We start from the raw sequence: 22,846 nt of genomic DNA on the forward strand, positions 1-22,846 counted from the left end.
TGAGAAAATTAATGAGAGAAACTTATAGTTTTTATTAGATTGGGTGCTAAATTTTCCAAGACTACAGGCTAGAATAGATTGACATTTTTATGAAAACTTATAAGAGTTATGAAAATTTTAAATCCACATTGTACAAAATTGAAAGAATTATAATGAAATTTCTGGCAAATTTTCATGGAAAACTGATGGCAATAATTGAAGGAAATGTGAATAATTATTGGTTGTTCCGGGTTATTTGAAAATTACCCAAAAAATTAATGAAGCTTTTGCAATAAATATCAATGTAAAAAAAATGCTTTAGGAAACATTGTTCGTTGAATGGGGCACCCAATGTATTTTTTTTTTTAAATATACAACAAAGATTTTGAGGTGATATTTTACAAAACCCTAAATCTTTCACCGTCAGCTTAGAAATTCATCCTGGGGGTGAACTTCTAATGAAATATTGCGACTAGCGTGCTATAAGAGGAGAATTTATATTCATCCCACTTGCATGACAAAATGTATTATCTCACCATGAAACTTTCTTCATTGAATGAGAATCTTGAGATAATTCCATGTATGGAATTTTGTCCTTTTAAACCTCACCTGCATGGTTGAGATCATTATCTTTTATGCGTGAACTCATTTCAACTAAGGATGACGTGAATTTCCCCAAACAATGATGATTCTTCATCTTTCTAAAATTGTGTGTAGAATTTGACTCAATGGGGGTACTAGCACAGTTTTCAACCTGCTTCAATGGCTTTCAACAAAATAATATATAGAAAATAGTTTAAGCCCTTTCACTAAATATGTAATGAATGGGAGGAAGGGTATTTCATGGACATTGTACCGGAAATATATATACCTAAATCACCCTTCATACATTTTGCACATGAATGTGTTGAATTTATAATTTCCCACCCAGGTTGTGTGTGTGTTAAAGGGGAAACTTTTGCAAATTGTTGGGATTATTTTATTGCATTTTGAAAACTCACATGTGTGATTATTTTGCATTACAGCCCCCATTACATGGTATATCATTTTGAAAATATCCTCTCTGCATAGTAGGTGGAATTTGGGAATTTTATGCAAAATTTGGTGTCTCCGAGTAGCATATCAATGTCCACATGCCAAAGTTGTCAGAGTGTCCCTTTTTGCAGACATCCGCTCTACGAGGACCTTAGTGGATTAGCATAAAAAGGTCCATTGACGGTTACACATGAGATGGTGTGAGGATTTTTCATCACATATATAGACTAAAACCACCAGGTTGTGACGATAGAATCCCTTTTTTTGTCACTTCTTTGCACCATCCCCTAGAGGAACCATCCATTCTATACGAGGGTGTATAATATCCTTCAAATGGCTCTCCAATCGATCTAAATTTCAAACCTACCTCGCTTTTATTTGTAAACCCGCAAATTATACATTCATCCAATCTTGTGGTTTTGGCTTTTTTTGCATGAAGGCAACTTTCCACCCCCCAAAAAAAGCCCACAAAAACCGCCATCATATTTCGATTTTCTCCCCCGCACTGTACGCCCAGTGAATTAGTTGAAAGTCCAGTGCGAAAAGTTTTCCATCTTCCACATTCTACCATGCGGAACATCATCATCTATTGCCTCAATTGCCTTTCATAGCCATAGCCACTGCCACACACTGAAACCGAGGCTCTCTACAACTTTTCAGTTTAACACCCTTCACCCCCCCCCTCCCCCCATACTGAAAAGCTATCACGGGTGAGTTTTCAAATTACCATTTCTTGTGGCTTTAAGCTCCAAAGCAAAGACTCATAAAGTTCATGTGCCCCCTTTTGTAAATGAATTAAGAAATTGAGGATGGGGGAATCAAAGAGCATAAACTATTCCTTCTGTTATTTATAAGTTTATTAGGAAAGGGTTTTCCTTGGTTTATTTGTTGATTGCAAAATCAATGAAGTTTAGTGTTTATAGTATTTTTTTTTTCTTCTTCAAAATTCCCCCTTGAGACTATGAAAGTGATGCTTTTGAGGGTTTACCCCGAACAAATGTTGAAGTATTTGAATTTTAATACATACATATTTGAACACTATATAAACTTGACAATGTATTATAGATAATATTGAAGAAAAGATTTAATTCCGTCTAATTATTACACTGTCAATTGATAAATTATGCACTTAATTGTAAAATTAGCGATTCGATGACCTAATTATCCTCTAATTATACTCATTAGTCAAATTACTCCTTTGAATAATATCCTTTATATCTTGCAGCAAAGTTAGTTTCGTCTTTTGAAGCGTAAATTTTCACTATTTCCTCTCAAATTATTATGTAGTCAATTTTAATGAGTTTTTTATTTTAAAAGTTTCCTCTTTCGCAACGAAAAGGTCAGCATATTTCAAATTTTACTATGTACACACCCAGGGAGAGCAATGTGGCAATTAGAATAAGAAAAATCAACGGTGCTAAAAAGGCTCATCACATAGTAGAATAATGTGATAGAAGCGTAGAGCCCTGACTCACTATCCGGCGAATGTTAACCTGCTCATAAAGTGAACGCCTAAGTCGGTGCAAATTGTAATGACTGTTCTTCGAGAGACGAAAGAATAGAGGAGAGTGGAGAGACAGAGAAGAATGAGAAGAATTGACAATAAAGGAGAAAGAGAAGAAATGAGCATTAGCAGCAAGGTTGAAGGTCAGTGGTTACTGGGGGAGTTACCCAAAGTTTCTTCTTGGCATCCATCCGTTCTAACGTACAAAAAAGACTTAAAGAGTACCTATTTATTCAACAATTTTCTCATAAAATAATTTCTCTCAAAGCATTCAGTTCTTGACTGTTAAAGGGCATCAATAAAATTAACCATTTAGTCATGCATAACGCGTCTGTGGGATGGTTAGATTAGCAAAGAGAATTTCACCTTTATGCAGAATTTACATCTAACATCAAAATGCACACCGCATATTCTTGAATACAATATATGGTGTAGGTACATATGGTTTGTAATATGTATGTACGAGGGATGAGAGTTCAACATCCCCCCTATAGTTCTACCCTATTTGGTGCGAAATGTAAATACTTTAGTTTTGACGGTGGCTGCAAAAAGCAATGTGTTTATTTACTCTGCCACATGCAGAGAACTATGTTTTATTAAATATCACACCTCTCACCACCTCGGATGGTGTCTTAGAAATACAGCCTTGGTGTTGCTGAAGATTCAGTGGGAAGGTGTCTTTTGTTGGAAATTGCAGCACCTATTGTGCACCATAATATTCTCCCATTCAATATGCTCCATATACATATTTTACCTATTAAATACAACACTGTATGGGGAAATAATTTATTTTATAAAATAAGAATTTTAATGAACTATGACTTTTTTTTCGACTGAAATTAATTGGATTTCATTCTCTGCATGAGATGATTTAATTTTAGTGAAAGAATAATAATTTTTTTCTTTTAAATTTAAGAGTCTAAATGTTGGGGAAAATGGATTTTTTATTGCACCAAATTCAAAGCAATTTTTCCACTAAAAGTTATGTCCGAAATTCCATAAAATTACTCAGAAATATTACTCATTATTTTAATAGGGAGAAATAACAAAAAAAAACTCTTTCTTAATCTAAAAATTCTTGGTATTTCTTATGCGCCAGCACTTTTTCACGTCTCAAACTTTTCTAATAAATTTTTTGCGCTTTTTTTGTGGTAGAACAAAATGATTTTCTTTTACATTCTGCATATTGCCACAAAATGTCGCTTCTACATGAGCAAAACATAAATTTATCACATGTGATAGTTTCGCAAATTGCTTTTGTCCTAAATAAAAAAACAGCGTGGGATTGCGGCCCACATTGCACGTGCTTTGTGAGGCCATTCTGAGGTGAATGGAAAATGTCGATGATAGGTAAAAATTGGGAAAAAAATCACAACAGATAGCGAGCAATTTAATAAAGTGAATGAGCGCGAGCTTGACTTTCGAAACGCATTTTGTGAACTGCAAACCCATGGCCCCCTTTCGACATCCACCCACAGGCGTGTAGCTCAATTTACGACCGATAAACAGTCTCTTGCGTGTGCAAAATCCCATGCGAATGCGGACTCTCATCGGGTATGGACCAAACAATTTGGCGAGTCATGCAATTTTGGGCGATGTGTAATGGTCGGGCCCGACTGGCAGGTGGGCAAAGCAAGAGTGTACAGATAGAGTACCCGTGGGGCTCAGGAAAACAAACCACCCCCACAAAGCATCGCGACTCCGTAATCAATTCGAAGAACCTCACGTCGATATTAATAATAGCATTTGTCGGCAATCCCCTTGTGTGAAATATAATTAATTAAACCAGAAATCACCGCATAAAGCTAGCAAATTGTATTGGGTTTCGTTGCTGTCATGGACGATTTATTCATTACCTATATAGTCTCAGCCAGTTTGAGCTTTTCCCCATATTAACAACTTTCCGCTGAATTTGACTAAATTTCACTTATTTAAAATTTAAAATAATGCTTTCACGTGAAAATTAAAGAGAAAAATTCTACACAATTAAACATTATTTATGACATACATATACATACACTTATGAATGTAATGTCGTTTATGAATTTTTGATTAACAGGAATTATGTAGAAAAAAAACATAAATGTGTAGTTCTACTAAATATCTATTAATACGTATACTTAATTGTTACACATTGTCAGTAATTATTACGAGTGGGTGTAGAATGTTATGAGGTTAATGAGCTTTTTATTCAGATCAGTAGGTACCTATAAATGGGGTGAATTTAGCAATTTATTTTACATGATCAACGGGGAAAAACAATAAATGGAAATACGTTAATTATAACACAAAAAAATCTTAAATAAAATTTGCAAAAAAATATTAAACAACTTAATTAATTTAGAAAACAATTTTCTTTCCTTTGCACATTTTCATTTGAAATTGCAATTTAGCACATAGGCAAAGCATACACTTAAAATTAAATGTTTACCAGATCAATATTAAATCACTTTATAGCTAAAAAAAACCCCCTTTGGAAAACACTGCACATTTTCCCATCACAATCACACAGTGAGGAATTATTTTTTGTCAAAATCATTTTGTAGAGTTTCATGTACACACAGCTCATTGGGTGACGTGTATAGGAAAATTCGGTGGAGTGGAAAAATATTTAAAATAAAAAAAAATTATCAGCGAAATAATCTTATTCCGCGTGTGTACTCAATACGGAAATATATTTGGGTAAAAGCAGGAGAGGCTTAAACTCACATATCCACCCCAGAGTTATTTGCATAGAGTTGAACAACAGGTAACATATGTGCATAAATCCGGCGGATGGTTCAAAATTTTAATTAATACATTAATTATTCATGGTGAAGTTGATACACGCAGTATCTGCAATTTCAAATAAATTTAATGCCACATAAACTTTTCCAATAGCAATTTTCCATGTCATCCCAAAGCATGATCATGGCGTGAGATAAATACTGTGAACACTTTTGGGGGATCATAAAATGTCTGGCGATGCTCCACTTTTTCCGGGGCGCACCAACCCCCATGCCCCTAAAACCCCGACGGGGAGGACATGTGGATGGTGGTGAGGAGTCATGAGAAAGTACACTCCGCAGCTTCCCCCCATGTTAAAATGCACACAAAACTCCCACATCAGGCATAACTTTCAAAGTTCCTCCCCTGATTTGACATAAAGTTGATGGGATCATTTGTGGGTGGTTTTCAACAGGAATTTCACACAAAGTCCTCCAACGAGATTCTCCCATAGCATTGTCGCACGAAAACTTCTCAAACACATTATATATGAATTTTATAATGCAAATTTTTCTCACAAACCCTCACATTTGATTGAATAATATTGCTCTTCACCCGATTCTATGTCGTGGGAAAAAAAGAGGATCAGTTTTTCCATATATGTAGGAGAGATTTAAATAACTTCTTTATTGAATTATGAGAAAATATATTTTTTTGAGGGTAGATTTTTGATTTCCATGAAATGTTTTTTTTTCTTCGTTAATTCCATGTTTCGCGTTTCCGCGGAATTAGTTGGTGTTCCACTTCGTGGCCAACACCAAGTATTGTAATCATCGGATTTTCCGACCACCTCAGATCGGGCTCAAACTTGGTATGAGCACGTTTCAGACAACCCACATTCCAAAACTGGTGGTGGAAAATTTTTGATCCGGCCGGCCTGCCGGCCTGCCGGCCGGCCTGGACTCCACATTTTGCCTTATAGCTCGAGAACGGTAACAGATAGAGACTTCGGGTTTGAAGTTTTCTATAGAAATGTGGGTGTAAAATTTCATTTTTTCGCATTTTCAAAATCCAAGATGGCCGCCATCCGCCATTTTGAACTACCGTCAATCACTTTCCTTACAGTTAGAGGTCTGAAATTTTAGTATGTTGTAGAGCTCAGTGAGACGTGTTCATCGATAATTCATACTTGAAAATCGGTCAAGCGGTTTAGCAAATATGGCGGCCTAAGCAAAAAGTGTTTTTTCAATATAACTCGAGAACGGCTTGACCGATTTTAATCATCTTGGTATCAAATGAAAGGTTTCAAGAAGCCCTACAACTGTCTAGAACATTCCAAGTTCCAAAAATGGCCGCAAGAGGCACTAAAATAAAAAACAAAAATTACCTAACTTTAAGGGGCAATATCTCCGAATCTCCATTATCGATTTCCTTGAATTTTTGATATGTTGTAGCCTGACTCAATATCTTTCACCAGTCCGAAAATGAAGAAAATCTATGTCGCCGTTTAGAAGATATAATCATTTGAAAAATTCTTGAATTTGAAAAGTTCTAAGAGCTGTATCTCTTGAACCGCTTGACCGATTTTGATCATCTTAGTATCAAATTAAAGGTTTTGCAAAACTCTACAACTTTCTAGAACATCATAAACTTCTAAAATGATTCTTTCAAGACAAAAAATGCCAAAAAATGTTTTTGTAAAACAAAAAGTCGCCATTTTGTATTCTGGAGGTGACCTTGAAAATTATTGAAATTTATCTCAATTTATAGCCTGTTTTAATACCTTTCCAAAACTAGTCAAGAAATTTCTGTAGGTCTTATAGAACTAGAAATATGACCATTTTTATCCATCAAATTGACGAATTTCACAAAAAAATCAATTTTGTCCACTAATTCTGCTCACAAATAGTATTACAACGCATAATAAAACTTCTACACGTTGTGGAACACCAACTCTTATAACTGGACGCGTTATGATTGACTTTATATAGGAAATGTGAAGAAGCAGCGAAATAATATTAAAATCTTTTTTTATTATTCTATTTTTACTTCAAATCAAATTAGAGGTATAAAAATATTTTTAGAAGCTTGGAAAGGGGATGTTCGTCAGTTAAATAAATATTTCATTTCACCCCTCAATTATATTGCAAATGTTTTTATTCATTCACAACGTTTTATCAACAATTTTCTTTTAATTACCTACTATTCTTTACATTTTTTTTAATCGATTTTAATTATTAAATTGATGGATAAATTTTAATTACTAATTAATTTTGCAGTATTATATTTCCATGATATGCATATGTTTTTAATTAACTTGATTGATTTAAAACATTGCAAAAAATATGGGAAAAAATATAAAAGGGCTGAACATTTTTATAAACGATCCATATCTATGTACATATGTATATAGATTTAGAAAACTTCATGCTAATAAATTTAAAATAATTATTGTTTTCTATGTTATTATCAATATTCTTTTAACAAAAACTTAGAAAAGAATTTAATGTATGATAACCCAAATATGCCCAAAATTTGTTTAATTTTTAATCATAAAATTCAATTCTAAATAAATTTCCTAAAATTTCACACAAGAAGTTGGAAACAGAACTCTCCCTTAAAGCACATAAGTGACAGGATTAAATTCTAGAATACGAAAAAAAAATATTTTGCACAAAAAATTAAATTAAATAAGTCATTCCAAAAACCTACTTCACATCCTTCGCATTTATGCTCTTGATTAATATTTCCATTTACACAATTGGTGTGGCATTTTCTCACCTTACTTTTAGCACAAATCATCCATCATTATACCCACGCCCATTTTCATCCTAGCCCCGTCTATTTTAATTTTCATCCCCATTCTTCGAATCCCGGTGATGGTAATAATTTTAAAAGTGACCGAGAAGGAGCTGAAAATGGAGAATCACTCTGACCAGAGTGTTTGCAGCATCATCCCTCAATTAAAATAATTGTCTTCCCTAGAATGGATTTGGATGGGTTTATATACATCCTTCAGCATTACTACGCGGGTATGGAACACCAGACACGGACTCAAGTATTTGTCTCCCTACAATCTCACCAAGTATATTGTGTCTACAATTTCATTCAGGAACCAAATTAGTGTCACCACGATGACGTTAATGAGGTATGGAATTTATCTCTGCTTCGATATTGCAGCCCCATAGAGGATGGTTCATTGTTGGTAGTGAAGAGGCCCCCTTAATGGTCTATTAAAATGACGATGGTATTTCACGATCGAACTTCCTCTATTCAAGATCTCTCCGTGCGCAAAAAAAAATGAGGATGATTAGCCACGATTTTCCGACATCACGCGTCATAATCCACGCGATAATACACCCAATAGCACGTCAATGGGTTCTGTGGGATCTCTTTCAATCATCTGAATGGCAATTTTCATCAATAAACACCACTCAATGTTGCGGTATACCTTTTTCCGTGACGCGCTTTTAATTGACCTCTTATATGAATTATTTCATTTCGAAAAAAAATGTGCCACAAAATATTCATTAATCGCACATTATTGTCATCAAAATATTTTGAGGCACTTAATCACGTTCAATCATCAATAAAAATTAGCTGTTAATATAATTTTCGAATTGTGTACGATAGAAAATCTAAAGGGGGGTGATATAAAACATTTTTTTCGGATGGGGGATGATGGATCGTAGCAGAAATTATATAGTTTGAATGATTAATGAAGGAATCATTTTCAAGACTGTTCTTCCACAATGTAGATTTCTCTTGACAAATTTCTGATTAAATTGCAGATTTTATGTATATGTGAGAAATTGAGATAAATTTCGGAAGCTTCATTCATTAATAAAATGTTTCTTTTTTACTTTGGCAAATTTTCTGACTTGCTTCAGAATTTTCTTTTGCCATAAACTTTTAGCATTCAATTGTGAGAGTTGAAAGAAATTTAATAAAATATCAATATTGTATGAAAAATGCAAAGATAATAAGAAAATATTAAAAATAAAAACATATTAGAAACTTTAATGAAAAACTTAAATTTATATTTAATTCAGTGTTGCCAGTAGCTGATCAAGCTTTTAAGAGGAAAGCTTTCAATTTTATTGACAAGACTGTGGACATGGATATATGTATGTAATGTAGAGCTAGAGACCCTTGAAGCATGAAATTGTATTTAATAACCCTAAGGGTAATTTGTCAAACATTCAACGCCAACAAACCAACCACATTTCGTATCAGCCAACAAGAGGTCTCGACGTATATTATGTACAAAATCGATGGTCTGACTCATGGCATTTGGGGATTCAATATTCAACATTATGAATATAAACTCTTGTGGCAAAATTGCCGATATTTCCCATAATGACTTCCGGCCACTCAATATTCCACCTCTCAATTGTCTCACAAACAGGTAATGTGTGTAAATGCTGGAGGGCGCTCTGCTTGGTCTGAATTGGAATACGAATCTGGCACTTTTATCAGGTGACAGCAGGAAAAAGAGCTCGAATCATTTGTTTGGTGGCGCTGATAAGGCAAATTAACTGAATACACAGAGAGCTAATCTTTGGATTTCTGCAATTGCTCGGGACTAATTAAAAATATTCAGCCACTTTGCCATGGGGTTTGATATAAAAGCCATTGAGGTTTCCGGTGACAAATTCAGTCCATTGTTGCTTTTCTAACCGTGAGAAACACTGCACTTTCCCTCACACCCATCGTGTTAGCAGCACAACCAAACCCTAAACCAATTTTTGCTCCAGAGAGTATCTAACGAATTGTTGAGGGGTTTGAGCGCGGGGGTGAATGTGTGCAATTCACAAAAGGACCAAGTCCCATTTATCATTCACACATTTCTTAACCGTGTACTGTCTAATGTGATAGAAGAGTTGGAGTGGAAAGAGAAAAAAATTCCTGCACATTCTCACCACGCGATTCACAATAAAGTTTCGGGGGCTGTCATATACGGGGGTGGCTGGCGGAAAAAAAAAGACCAACACAATAGACGATAAATAATTGGAAAAAGAGTGAGTGTGCAGAAAAAAAAAGAGTTAAACTTTTGTGAAAATGGGACGCTTTTTCACACACGTAAGTTTATCATTTTTGTAAATATGTTAGCTGTATAGGTTTTACATGGAAAAGATCTATTAATGTTTGTAAATTTTCTAATTAATTGCATATTTTTTATGATACTCAAACGGACGACATAATTTAAATTAAAATTGTTTTTACCATTAAATACCACAAAAGTTTGTTCCTCTCTCAATCCATCACCGCCCCCCAATTCCCTATTAGACATAAATATACATGTATAGCAACTATATTTTCGACATAAATATTGTTTCGATCACGAAAAACAAACCCCATTGAATGAACAATATTTTGCATTGTAGATAGTAATTCCCTCAGCTATTGGGGAGCTTTATGCACCCCCTCCCGGATGTGCTATTGCAATTTAAACCACAAACTTATGAATTTTCTGTGTTGTATTTTAATTAAATTTTCACCAGTTCGATTCTCGACAATATAATCCCACTAGAAAGTGTTGGATTTATATTTGCATACTCTCTGTTGTATGATTATTTCAATTTATCTCATTTATCAACGTTGCTTATATTTGTTTAGTGGGTGAATACCTGGGTGAATTGATGCACTTTCCATTTATTGATCTTTACGACCATGAAATTAATGTGCGGTTCAGAGCAAAACTAATTGAAAATTATTGTCAATATTTTGTTTGAAAGATGATGATATTTCATTTAATTTTAAGATAAAAATAAACATTAGCATAAAGCTTTGTAAATAAATTTAAATAAAAGAATTTAGAGTAGTTTTTTTAAATTAAAATCTGAATTCTCTATAAAGAAAATAAAACATTAAAGTTCTATAAAATATTTATGCTCAAAATTAACATTAAATGTATTATGTAGGTACACGGACAGAAGAAGCATTAAATATAAAGTCAAAAGATATTTTTCAATATCTTTTCAATTGAAATTTCACCCTCTTGCTTTTTAATTAAAAGAAAATCTAATGATTTTGAGGAAAATCAGAAAAGTACAGGATACCTATATATAACAGAATGCAAAGTTTATGTCTGGTAGCTTTCATGTCATTTCTCCCCTTATCATTGGTTATGTTTTTGTATTGATAAACGATAAGAAAGCTCTGTCGTCATTGCTACGTGGTAATACAAATTCTAATCATATTCCCATTGGAGCAGCAATAATTTATTCATTTGGACTCTTTTTTTTTCTGGTGGACTTTGTGTAGGCGCTGGTATTATCGTGCATTATTCTCTTATCATCATGCAATGCAAATGACGACAGTAGAAACGATCACAATGAGAATGAGGAGCACTTCGATAGCTTTCAGCATCAACGACCCACGCTGTCGAGATTTCCGCAGCAGCTCCTGCAACTTCTCCCAGGAAGTGGGTTAGACAATCAGATTGTGCCGTAAGTATTACATGCAAAATTTGGCAGGAAAATAACGATAAATCTCATTGGAGATTTTCAAGCTCCTCCTCAAGCACAGCATTACATATGTATATTTTCAAGATGTTTTCACATCAACAATTGTAATGTTAAAAGATGGGAAGATTTTCAGGAAAAACTTTCCAGGACTTGGTATGGGGCTTTTGTGAGAGATTTTATGGTGTATTTTCATATCTACTCTTTTTAGTGAGAAAAAGTACTTCTTTTCCTCACCACTATATACAAGTCAACCTTAAAATCTTTAGTCATCTCTTTTCTTGTTTAAAAATTCTGCATGCACAGCAAAGCATTTTACTTTTGAGAACTTTTCAAAAGTGTGAATTTAATTTTATCCATAAATTTTACAAAAAAAAATACAAAGGAGCTAAGTTAAAGAGAGAAGAAAAGAAAAAGTTTTCATGGAATAGCTTGAGAATTGTTGAGTGATTTTCTTTACTTACAAAACATTCAGAAGAACAGAGAAACAGACAAATGAGGAAAGGTAGGATCATTTTAACCAAAAAAAAACTTTAGAAGTATTCTGAAACATTATTTTATGTATTTAAGAACTTGTTTTCATTTTAAAACAAAATAAATTATATTATTTTATTACAATCCTGAAAGGAGTTTACCCGTTTTTGTATTAAAAAAAAACCCTTCAAATAGCATTTAAAAGTTTTGAATTTTTATCAAAAACTCTTTTTAAGAAAAAAAATCATTTCAATTACATTAATTTTATGCATTAATTATAAAACAATAAAAAAGATAAGATGAAAAATAAAAATAACAACAATAAACACTTTAGACTTTTACAATATTGTTTAACTAACCGCAGCCAATATAAGCTTTTCTCACTTTTCCACAATATTATATGTATAGATTCAAAAAGCCACATTCTTATGGCTATACACACAGCATAAACGAAAAGCGAAGAAAATCTGGGAAAACAGGCGCATAAAGCAATGCATTTCAGCGGAAATGGTCAAAAGTTTGCAAGTTTCGTTTGAATTTGCCAAAAGAAAGTTTTTGGAATGCTTCCTGATTAAACAAGAGGGAAATGGAAGAATTGGGAAGTGCGAGAAATATGGATTGTACAGGAAATCCCCGTGGATTTGACGTGAACTCAATGTTCAATTCAATATCACTCAGGGACTTTTTGTAGAGGAATTCTGTGGTGTTCTTTTTTGTGCGCTCTCTATGCTATATATACAACGTGTATAGGTAGCACACATAAAAAAAGCTCCCAGTTGAGCAGAGAAAAGTTTATGCACTCTGAGGGGTGGGTATAAGGAATCCACTTTAAGGTAAATTATATCACTAAATTCAAAGGGATTTAATGGTGCTGTTTTATTTAGTAAGATAAATTAACATGCCTTTCCTCTTTGGATACCCACCCATGGCGTCACCTTTAGCCACACACACATACTTTTTATTTCTGCAGACACAACGTGGAAAATTGTCACACAAATGGTGGGATTTTGGGTATACGGAATCATCCTGGGTTGCAGTATGTGACATCCCCATTTTCTACGTGGCACCAGGAAGGGGATGGGGGTTAGACGGAGAGGGAGGAAGAAAGAGGAGCTCCCGAAAGAAGCGCCATAAATTTCTATCTATTGGGTTTCTCTCTGTGAATTTTTCTTTCACACAAAGTGGGACGAAAAAACTGTAAATTTTTATTATTTCTTCCTTCGACATATAAAGTAAACTTCAGCACAAAAGCTCTTTGCCCTTTTCCTCTCTCCCCAATATTGATGATGAATTTGGTGAGCCGACACACTTATGGTGTGGATTTTATTTCTCAGTATTTCATTGTCTCACCCAAAGAGAATTTTCCTCAAACTTTTCACACATAAATTTCACCATACACTTCTTCACTCCATAATCCCACAAATTTCTGCACAAACCAATTGGAAGAAAAAATTGTATACTACCATACTCAATATAGCAGATTTGAGAAAGATTTCTTCCAATTTCATGGTGGAAATTGAAAAAGTTTATATTGCGAAGGCTTAAATGGAAAAGCAAACAAGTGTTGCATTGCTCATATAGAAATATCAGGAATTTTATATTATTTATTTTAAATTAAAAATTTACTTTAGAGAGTGATTATTTCGTTGGATTTTCAGCCATAGACTGCACACATAAACTACACTCTTCAATTTTCTCCATAAACTTATTGAGGGAGAAAATTAAAAGAAATATATTGAGACTTTTCCTTGCATCGTTGGGCAACTGGGGTAAAAAGTTAATAATGCAAGAGTTTGAAAGTGAATTAAAAATCCATTTTCTCGTTAAGCTATCAAAAAATAACCTGTGACAAAATTGTTGGGAAGAAAATGTTCTATTATACATTTTCAATTATAAAATGAGGAGATTTTGTTTGAACAAAGGAAAATTTTTCTTTTAAAAAATTAATTTCTTGTCGTTCTTGTCCCAGTAATTATAGGAACCAATAATTTGATCCTGATTAAAAACTAACGAGAGTTTGTAGAAACCAGAAAGGGATGTTTGTGGGTTAAAACATATTTTCCCACAAATCGTGAACCGAACGGTTTGAAAAAAAAAATAATATAAGGAAAACCGTAAATCGCAACAATTCTGTAATTGCTCTATTTATTATAATTTTCCATAAATTATTTTCCTCAAAAGGTCAATTTTAAATACATATCAGGCCTTTTAAAATAATAGTAATTTTCCACTAAATGAAATTCAATAAAAAAGATTTTCATTCTTCACAAACATTTACGTAAAATAAAAAGTTTTTTCTTCGCGAAGAAACTTTGTTGTGCGATGTATATAAAAAATTTCACGGATGAACTGTGTTGCAATTATTTCTAACAAGAGTTGTTTTCTTGCATTCCGCAATAAATATCCTCGACGATCCTTCCGCCAGAAAGTATTTTTTCACCATTCTCTTTTTTTTTCTTCTTCTCCTTTCTCTCTTGAATGGGAAAAATACGGAAGTATGGTGGGATAAAGTTGTTATGTGGACGGAGGCAAAGAAAATTCACGTGACACCATTTCCATGGAGCCCTTTGGCAAAATTCTGCAAACGCACACACGTGGGATTCTGGAGAAGGACGCGAATTATGTGTGGAGCATGACGCTATAATTTTGATAGGGATGATAAAAAAGTGTTTATTGATGGAGTAGTATAATTTCCTTACACCATATTCGTTCCTCCAGTGATTGAGTGTCGTGCGATAATAAAATAAAAAATATCGCGCAAGCAAAAATGTCATATATAGTATATACCTATATATATTCGATATTTGGTAAATCGCCCCCCACCCTGATGTGCAAAAGTGAGTGCACGAGGATTGAGGACGGGAAGGATGTTTCAAAAAATATGGAGATGGGGGGCAAATAATAAAAAAAGGTGGAAAATATTTTGCCATTTTTCACCCTGAACCCTCCACAGAGCAACATTGTACCACAAGGAGGAGGTTTTTTTTATTATATAGAATGAGATATTTGACAAATAGGTAACTCTCGTTTTTTCCCACGAAGTGTTTTTTGCTCTACTTCCGTTTCAAAGTGAATTACATTTTTTGAAAATTAAATTGAATTACAAATGAGTGGTAATAATAAATAATTCCACGAAGTGTTTAACTTTCTATACAGGTATATGTGTCTATGTACATACATAATGTTAAGCACGCAAGTCTTAATTAAATTCTTTTTTGCTGAGAATCGAACAAAATCAGGGACTTTTATAGAAATAACTTTTTGATGAACAAATTTAATAGAGATGGGTGGGAAAATGTGTGTCACCCCCTTAAATCGTTAAAATCTAAGTTTTTGTTCCATTATACGTTCTAACTAAACTCTCCTTGGAAATATTTCTCCAACTAAACGTTTCCGGCATTAGATAAACTTCAATGACAATTAAAAATAACAATAATAATACATAAATGATAATTAGAAAAACTAAAACTAACATTCTGGCAATTCTAAAACTTTATCCTCAAAATAGCAAAATGCTTTTAATTAGTTAGCATACACCACATACCATCTTTCTCTAATTTTATCTCAGTTCACCCCCAAAACTTTTCCTATATCGTTATGACAAGAGGAAGAAAGTTAAATTTCATTTAACTTTTTTTTTTTTGAAAAAGATTTTAAACAAAATGCGTCTCTGTTTTATTTTTATCATGAAGAAAATCTACACGAGGAAGAAACCGCAGAATTTGTTGAGTTTCTTTGTAATCTTTTTTTTTTTGTATACTTGATACATACCTCTTCCTGTTGAAAAACTTTTCTACATTTTGTGCTTTTTTGTGCTCTCTGTGCTCTCTACTAAAGACTCGCTGAAAAAAAAAACTTGACTATGTTCTTTCCAAGTGATGCTGAAGTCATGCAGCAATTTGTTATGGGAAAGTAAAAGAATTCTTTGCTCCATTTGTGAACTTTTAGAATATTGCAGTTTCACATGAAATTTAAATCCAGGGAAAATTTGGGTAAAGTGAATACGTTTTTAAAATAATTTTTTGTTACTATTAATTAGATTTTTTTTAGTATAACTTCCTTTGTTCCCTTTAATATTTTCTTAGGACTTTATATCGTAAATTTAATTTAGAGGGAGTTTCTTAGTTTTCCAAGACATGAGCTTCTTGACCCCAGCTTCTCATTTAGCATAATTTTAATTATTCTGATGTGATTTCCTTAACAATTTCAATTTATACTCTTGGATTTAATAAACAAACAAGTAAAATTAGTATACGAGCTGTAAAAATATTTCTTTAGTATTTTCTTTGTGAAAACAGAAAGACCTATAATGGACAGTCAAAAGATTCTACAAAATCACTTTATATGGGAAAATCAGTACACAAGAAAATTCATTGAATTGGAATTAAAATGAAAGAATATATTCCATATGTTTATTTGGGGAACAAGATTGGGGAACAAATGATAAAAATTGTTGGAAATTACCATCAAACATTATTCTCTGAATCCATAATGCAAAATTTCAAACTTCCCTCAAATGAAAACGTTGGGAACGACAGATTGATTTTATATGAGGATATTTTAATGAATAATTCAAGAATTTGCAGAAGAAGTAGCTGAGTTTTTTTGAGGTTGGATTGAATTTACTTTTTCTTAAATTCACAGAAAACACGCCCATGATAACGATAATTGGTATCTCACAACTTTAGGATGTTCCTTTGCGCAGTATTTAATTCAAGTAATTTAAGAAGTTCCAAATGCAAAATTTTTCAATCTTCTTTCTTTATTTCGAGAAATTTATAAAACAATAAAGAGTCCTATTCTAGAGAATATTTTTCCGACAATTGCAGTCCTTTAAACAATTTTCAATACTTTTTTTATGTCTACTTGTGTAGAATAGCAAGTAATTTTGTGGGAAGCTTTAAAATTCAAAGAGAAATATTTGAGGACCATGGTGACTTTACCGCAATTGGCTTTCTTTAGGTCCTTTTCATGCCTCCACTGGGAATATCTATATAAGGATATTGGTGGTTATTTAGTCTACTTGAGTACTTTTGAATGTCAATACCCAAAATTTTGGATAGTTCTCTTATAGAAAATCTTACGAGGATTGAATTTTCCACAAAAGTTTCCAATAAAACGCACTTCAAACATATACATACATTATGTACATAACGTAAAAAAATATATGTAGGTATCTATGTATAAAATCATTTGAAATGAAGTGGTTTTGGTTGCGGTGTTACCAAAGAGAAATACGCCAGTTGGTGAAATTGAAAGAAATAGTCGTGTCGTAAAAATTTATTTTTCCCACAGGATTCCTCAACCACGTTATATACACTTTACATTCGCCACCCATGCCCATTGTGCCTAATATTGAGATAGAGAATCCAATTCTTGTCTCGCTATTTTATTTCGAGGGACCAAAAGAAAAATCTGGGAAGGTTTTATTGTCCGTGAAAAGAGATATTTGGGGTGAGGAGAGATAAATTGGCTGAGATGAAATGCAATGTGATTGTATCTTCAACAACCACAACCAACCATCCTCCACTTTGGCACACTTTAATGAACCTTCAGCAATTTCTGATAGTCATTCTTTTACCCACAAAATGGGCCACAGAGGATAAATTTTGTTAAAAATTTATTTTCTGCGAAAAATTATAAGACTTTTATTGCTTATCTAAAGACCTAAAAGAGAAAATTCAATACAATTCTCTCATGAATGACTTTTAGAGCGATGGGAATGATGATTTGTCTAACCACGCATGAATCTTCTAATCTTTTTCTTTTAAATCTATCTCAATGCGTCATTTGAACAATAGAAAATTTAATTTTGAAAATATATTTTCAAATGAAAATTTTTGGGAACAATTTACGGAAAATTATTTTATTTTTCCTAAAATGGTGTTTGCATAAATATTTGCATATTTTGTTATGAGAGAAAATGTTTTTCTGCATTAATGCAAACAACTGAAAAATGAGAAAGTTTAAAAAAAAAAGAATGAATTTATTTATTATAAAAATTGTGATTTATGACTAAAATTCCGTGAATTTTTGATTGATTTTTCATATTGGGATCAAATCTTTTGATCAGAAAATTCTACTTTTGATCAGAAAACCATTCCATTATAATCAGAAGAATATTTCTTTTTGGTCAGAAAAATGTTCCAATTCGAAGAGGAATTCATGAACCTGCGGGTACGGGATGACCCAAAAATCCATTCAGATTTGCTCTAAAATCAACAGGAGAGCCAGAAAATGCGAAAAACTGATTTTAGCCAAAAATATGTCCAAACTTCAAAGGAAAAAATTGAAAATTCTTATTTTTTGCACCTGAAACTTCCCTTTGGTACATATCCATCAGGCTCATCGACGAACCTGCGGGTACGGGATGACCCAAAAATCCAATCAGATTTGCTCTAAAATCAACAGGAGAGCCAGAAAATGCGAAAAACTGATTTTAGCCAAAAATATGTCTAAACTTCAAAGGAAAAAATTGAAAATTCTTATTTTTTGTATTTGAAACTTCCCTTTAGTACATATCGATCAGGCTCATCGATGAACCTGCGGGTACGGGATGACCCAAAAATCCAATCAGATTTGCTCTAAAATCAACAGGAGAGCCAGAAAATGCGAAAAACTGATTTTAGCCAAAAATATGTCCAAACTTCAAAGGAAAAAATTGAAAATTCTTATTTTTTGTATTTGAAACTTCCCTTTAGTACATATCGATCAGGCTCATCGATGAACCTGCGGGTACGGGATGACCCAAAAATCCAATCAGATTTGCTCTAAAATCAACAGGAGAGCCAGAAAATGCGAAAAACTGATTTTAGCCAAAAATATGTCCAAACTTCAAAGGAAAAAATTGAAAATTCTTATTTTTTGTATTTGAAACTTCCCTTTAGTACATATCGATCAGGCTCATCGATGAACCTGCGGGTACGGGATGACCCAAAAATCCAATCAGATTTGCTCTAAAATCAACAGGAGAGCCAGAAAATGCGAAAAACTGATTTTAGCCAAAAATATGTCCAAACTTCAAAGGAAAAAATTGAAAATTCTTATTTTTTGTATTTGAAACTTCCCTTTAGTACATATCGATCAGGCTCATCGATGAACCTGCGGGTACGGGATGACCCAAAAATCCAATCAGATTTGCTCTAAAATCAACAGGAGAGCCAGAAAATGCGAAAAACTGATTTCAGTCAAAAATATGTCTAAACTTCAAAGGAAAAAATTGAAAATTCTTATTTTTTGTATTTGAAACTTCCCTTTAGTACATATCGATCAGGCTCATCGATGAACCTGCGGGTACGGGATGACCCAAAAATCCAATCAGATTTGCTCTAAAATCAACAGGAGAGCCAGAAAATGCGAAAAACTGATTTTAGCCAAAAATATGTCCAAACTTCAAAGGAAAAAATTGAAAATTCTTATTTTTTGTATTTGAAACTTCCCTTTAGTACATATCGATCAGGCTCATCGATGAACCTGCGGGTACGGGATGACCCAAAAATCCAATCAGATTTGCTCTAAAATCAACAGGAGAGCCAGAAAATGCGAAAAACTGATTTTAGCCAAAAATATGTCCAAACTTCAAAGGAAAAAATTGAAAATTCTTATTTTTTGTATTTGAAACTTCCCTTTAGTACATATCGATCAGGCTCATCGATGAACCTGCGGGTACGGGATGACCCAAAAATCCAATCAGATTTGCTCTAAAATCAACAGGAGAGCCAGAAAATGCGAAAAACTGATTTCAGTCAAAAATATGTCTAAACTTCAAAGGAAAAATTGAAAATTCTTATTTTTTGCACCTGAAACTTCCCTTTGGTACATATCGATCAGGCTCATCGATGAACCTGCGGGTACGGGATGACCCAAAAATCCAATCAGATTTGCTCTAAAATCAACAGGAGAGCCAGAAAATGCGAAAAACTGATTTTAGCCAAAAATATGTCCAAACTTCAAAGGAAAAAATTGAAAATTCTTATTTTTTGTATTTGAAACTTCCCTTTAGTACATATCGATCAGGCTCATCGATGAACCTGCGGGTACGGGATGACCCAAAAATCCAATCAGATTTGCTCTAAAATCAACAGGAGAGCCAGAAAATGCGAAAAACTGATTTTAGCCAAAAATATATTCTCAAAAAAAAAACGAAAATTTTAAAAATATGTTGGTATGAAAATTGCCTGAATTATTGTATTTAATACTGAGAAGATTAAACCAGAAGCTTTCCAGAGTATATTCCGTTTAAAATAATTCCCACATAGAGATTGTACTTGTGAAAATGTGCAAGGAATATTAAAGAAATTCAAATTATATTCAACTCGTATATATGCCTCCCTCATTCTGAGAAGCTTAATCATATTTATTCGACATTTCTGCTGTGAGATGCTGAGTGGGAAAAAGTATAAGGAAAGAAACCCGAGCTTGGGAATCAAATTCGCAAGAGCTTTTGCCAAGGTGCGAGGGAGTTCCCTCAAGGAAATCACGGAGTTTATGTGAAATTAAGCATAAATCTCTGAGAATGGTGAAAAGAGAAATCGCCCGGGAATTGTATATGTAGTGCAAAAGGGACCTCATCCATGCGATTTTTCCCCCATTTTCCCATCCACCATGCAAGAGCAGGTGTTGGGGAAGTGACTTTAAAATCCATCTGGGGGGAATGGGAGATTTCTCACGTGGCGATTGTGCTTGAGGGCGCAATTTACCTGTGTGCTTTTCTATACACCACTTTTATCGTTCACAGGGAAAATGATGGTATTTATGGCGTCGAGGAGCCCGTTGCGAGGACATTCTTCCACCAGAGTAGTGAGGATGAGTACGCGGATGATGCAGAGTATGACACAGATCCTGAGTTGCAATCAAGTTTACCCTATGGGATTCAGAATGTAAGACGAAACGTTGAGATGCTGCCAAGCAGGTCGATTCGTACAAAACCAAAAATTACACGAGTGAGTGCAATTTACAGAGTTAATAGCTTTTAGATTTTTTTTTAAATAAAAAAGAGACCTAAAAAGTCAATTTAGGAAAATTAAATAAACTGAAAAATATTTTTTTAAGATAAAAGAAAACAAATTTTCCCTTTTAATCACCAAATTATTTTTCAAAATTCAATTTCACCTAAATCCGGAAATTCAAAATTGATAAAAAATCTATACCTTTAGTTGAAATATATATTTTTTAATTAATTTTCCTTGAATTGATAAGAAAATTTAAATCTAGATTTCAATCAACTCTATAATTGATAATTTCCTAATAATTTTTCTTATCTTTCACCACGTCTCAAGACAAGCTTCCAATCGCTATGCCCTTCTAGGAGGACACTGGTGTACCTAAACAGCGAAGCAGGAAATTATGAATACAAACCAGATCACTATGAGGAGGTGACCTGTCAGCATCCTTTCACCTCATTCAGAGACTACCGGGTGCACAGAAATAAGGTAATTGAGCACATCGAGAGATTATATACAGCCCAAATGTTACCTAATGTTATTCTGTATGTGTGTCCACTAGCCCGCTTTAAGTCGCTTAATCGATGGGAATATGGATGAGGTAAGTCAATTACTTCTCAATTGCATGCATCCTCCCGGAAGTCCATTCTGCAATATGCCCTTTATCACCTTATACCCTGATAAGTTTGCCTCCGGGGGCACTATCTCATCCACGCGGAACTATCGCAAATGTACAAAGGGGACAGATTGAAGATGAAGATTGTGCAAGAAAGGAAATTTTTAATAATTTCAAATTAATTTTTAAACGTCCAAAAAAAACTTTGCACATCTTCATCTACACTTTTATGCCCTTCGCATCATAACAACACACATTACAGCATAAAAATCATAATTTTCATGTAAGAAATCTACAATACTTTTCTTTCTTTTCAGATTTGCGGTGAAGTGGGTTTCTCATGTATTCAGCTAAACAGGACAATCTTCCTGACACGCCGTCTCTTTGGAACTGATTGCTGGGAATCCCTAACGCGACAGGTGCCCGCAGGATGTGAGTGCATGTGGCCAAAGCATCACTACGGCGATATTACGTCCCACCACTGAAGGAGGTTCCACAAGCAACAACCCCCAAATATCTGATCGCATGATGATCCTCTCGCTCTGTGACACACTGTGTAGTTTGCCAAATATACCATTTCAGTGTTAATTTAATGCATTTTCTTCTTTTCTTCTACTGTCTTCATTCAAACTCTATTCCCTTGAAATTAATGTTTTGGCGCAAAATGCGAATAATGTTGAGTAATGGAGTACATATCAGCTTTATCTGTACGAATGAGAATAAAAAGGAATTCTACATAATCAATTTAGAGTCTAATCAGTTGATATTTTGAATTTCCTTGGGTTTTCCTGGAATCACACATTGAATAAATGCAAAAGCCTTTGTATATACGCAAAAAATTAGTTCTTGATACTCTTTGACTTCACATCTGCAAAATTTATTTACTGATAAGGACATAAACACATAATGTATGTTCCATTGAACTTGAGAAGTTTGAAATTCTTTAAGGAAAATGATTAGCTAATCAAACTCTCGTGCGCCGTATCACATGAGAGCACATTGTGGGGATTTCCAGTTGACGTCGAATTGGCGGGAAGAATATTGCAATCTGTTTAATCAATGAACATAAGTGGGATGTCACTAGTTCATCAACAATGTTGAGAGAGAGTATAAAATGAGAAGC

The 22,846-nt window shown here is 33.6% G+C and overlaps 4 protein-coding genes across 8 annotated transcripts in view; all 4 read left to right on the forward strand.

Annotated features, from left to right (window-relative positions):
- Positions 1-22,846, forward strand: part of LOC129794093 (GPI mannosyltransferase 3) — a 1,193,052-nt gene that overhangs the window by 193,436 nt on the left and 976,770 nt on the right. The gene's annotated exons all lie outside the window — the stretch shown is intronic.
- Positions 1-22,846, forward strand: part of LOC129794120 (cytoplasmic tRNA 2-thiolation protein 1) — a 1,132,104-nt gene that overhangs the window by 132,488 nt on the left and 976,770 nt on the right. The gene's annotated exons all lie outside the window — the stretch shown is intronic.
- The window catches only part of LOC129794129 (plasma membrane ascorbate-dependent reductase CYBRD1), a 1,128,201-nt gene that overhangs the window by 128,585 nt on the left and 976,770 nt on the right, over positions 1-22,846 (forward strand). The gene's annotated exons all lie outside the window — the stretch shown is intronic.
- LOC129794143 (uncharacterized) lies at positions 9,884-22,311 on the forward strand. Of its 2 annotated transcripts, XM_055834779.1 has the most exons (6): positions 9,884-10,306; positions 11,492-11,676; positions 20,903-21,107; positions 21,444-21,596; positions 21,670-21,708; positions 22,041-22,311. In XM_055834779.1, the coding sequence occupies exons 1-6, from the start codon at positions 10,286-10,288 to the stop codon at positions 22,206-22,208; spliced, it is 771 nt and encodes a 256-aa protein (XP_055690754.1). In that variant the 5' UTR covers positions 9,884-10,285; the 3' UTR covers positions 22,209-22,311. The 2 variants fall into 2 exon arrangements, with proteins under 2 accessions (XP_055690754.1, XP_055690756.1); XM_055834781.1 differs by lacking the exon at positions 21,670-21,708.

This window comes from Lutzomyia longipalpis, chromosome 3, assembly GCF_024334085.1.
Source record: "Lutzomyia longipalpis isolate SR_M1_2022 chromosome 3, ASM2433408v1".
In the NCBI taxonomy this organism is placed as follows: domain Eukaryota; kingdom Metazoa; phylum Arthropoda; class Insecta; order Diptera; family Psychodidae; genus Lutzomyia; species Lutzomyia longipalpis.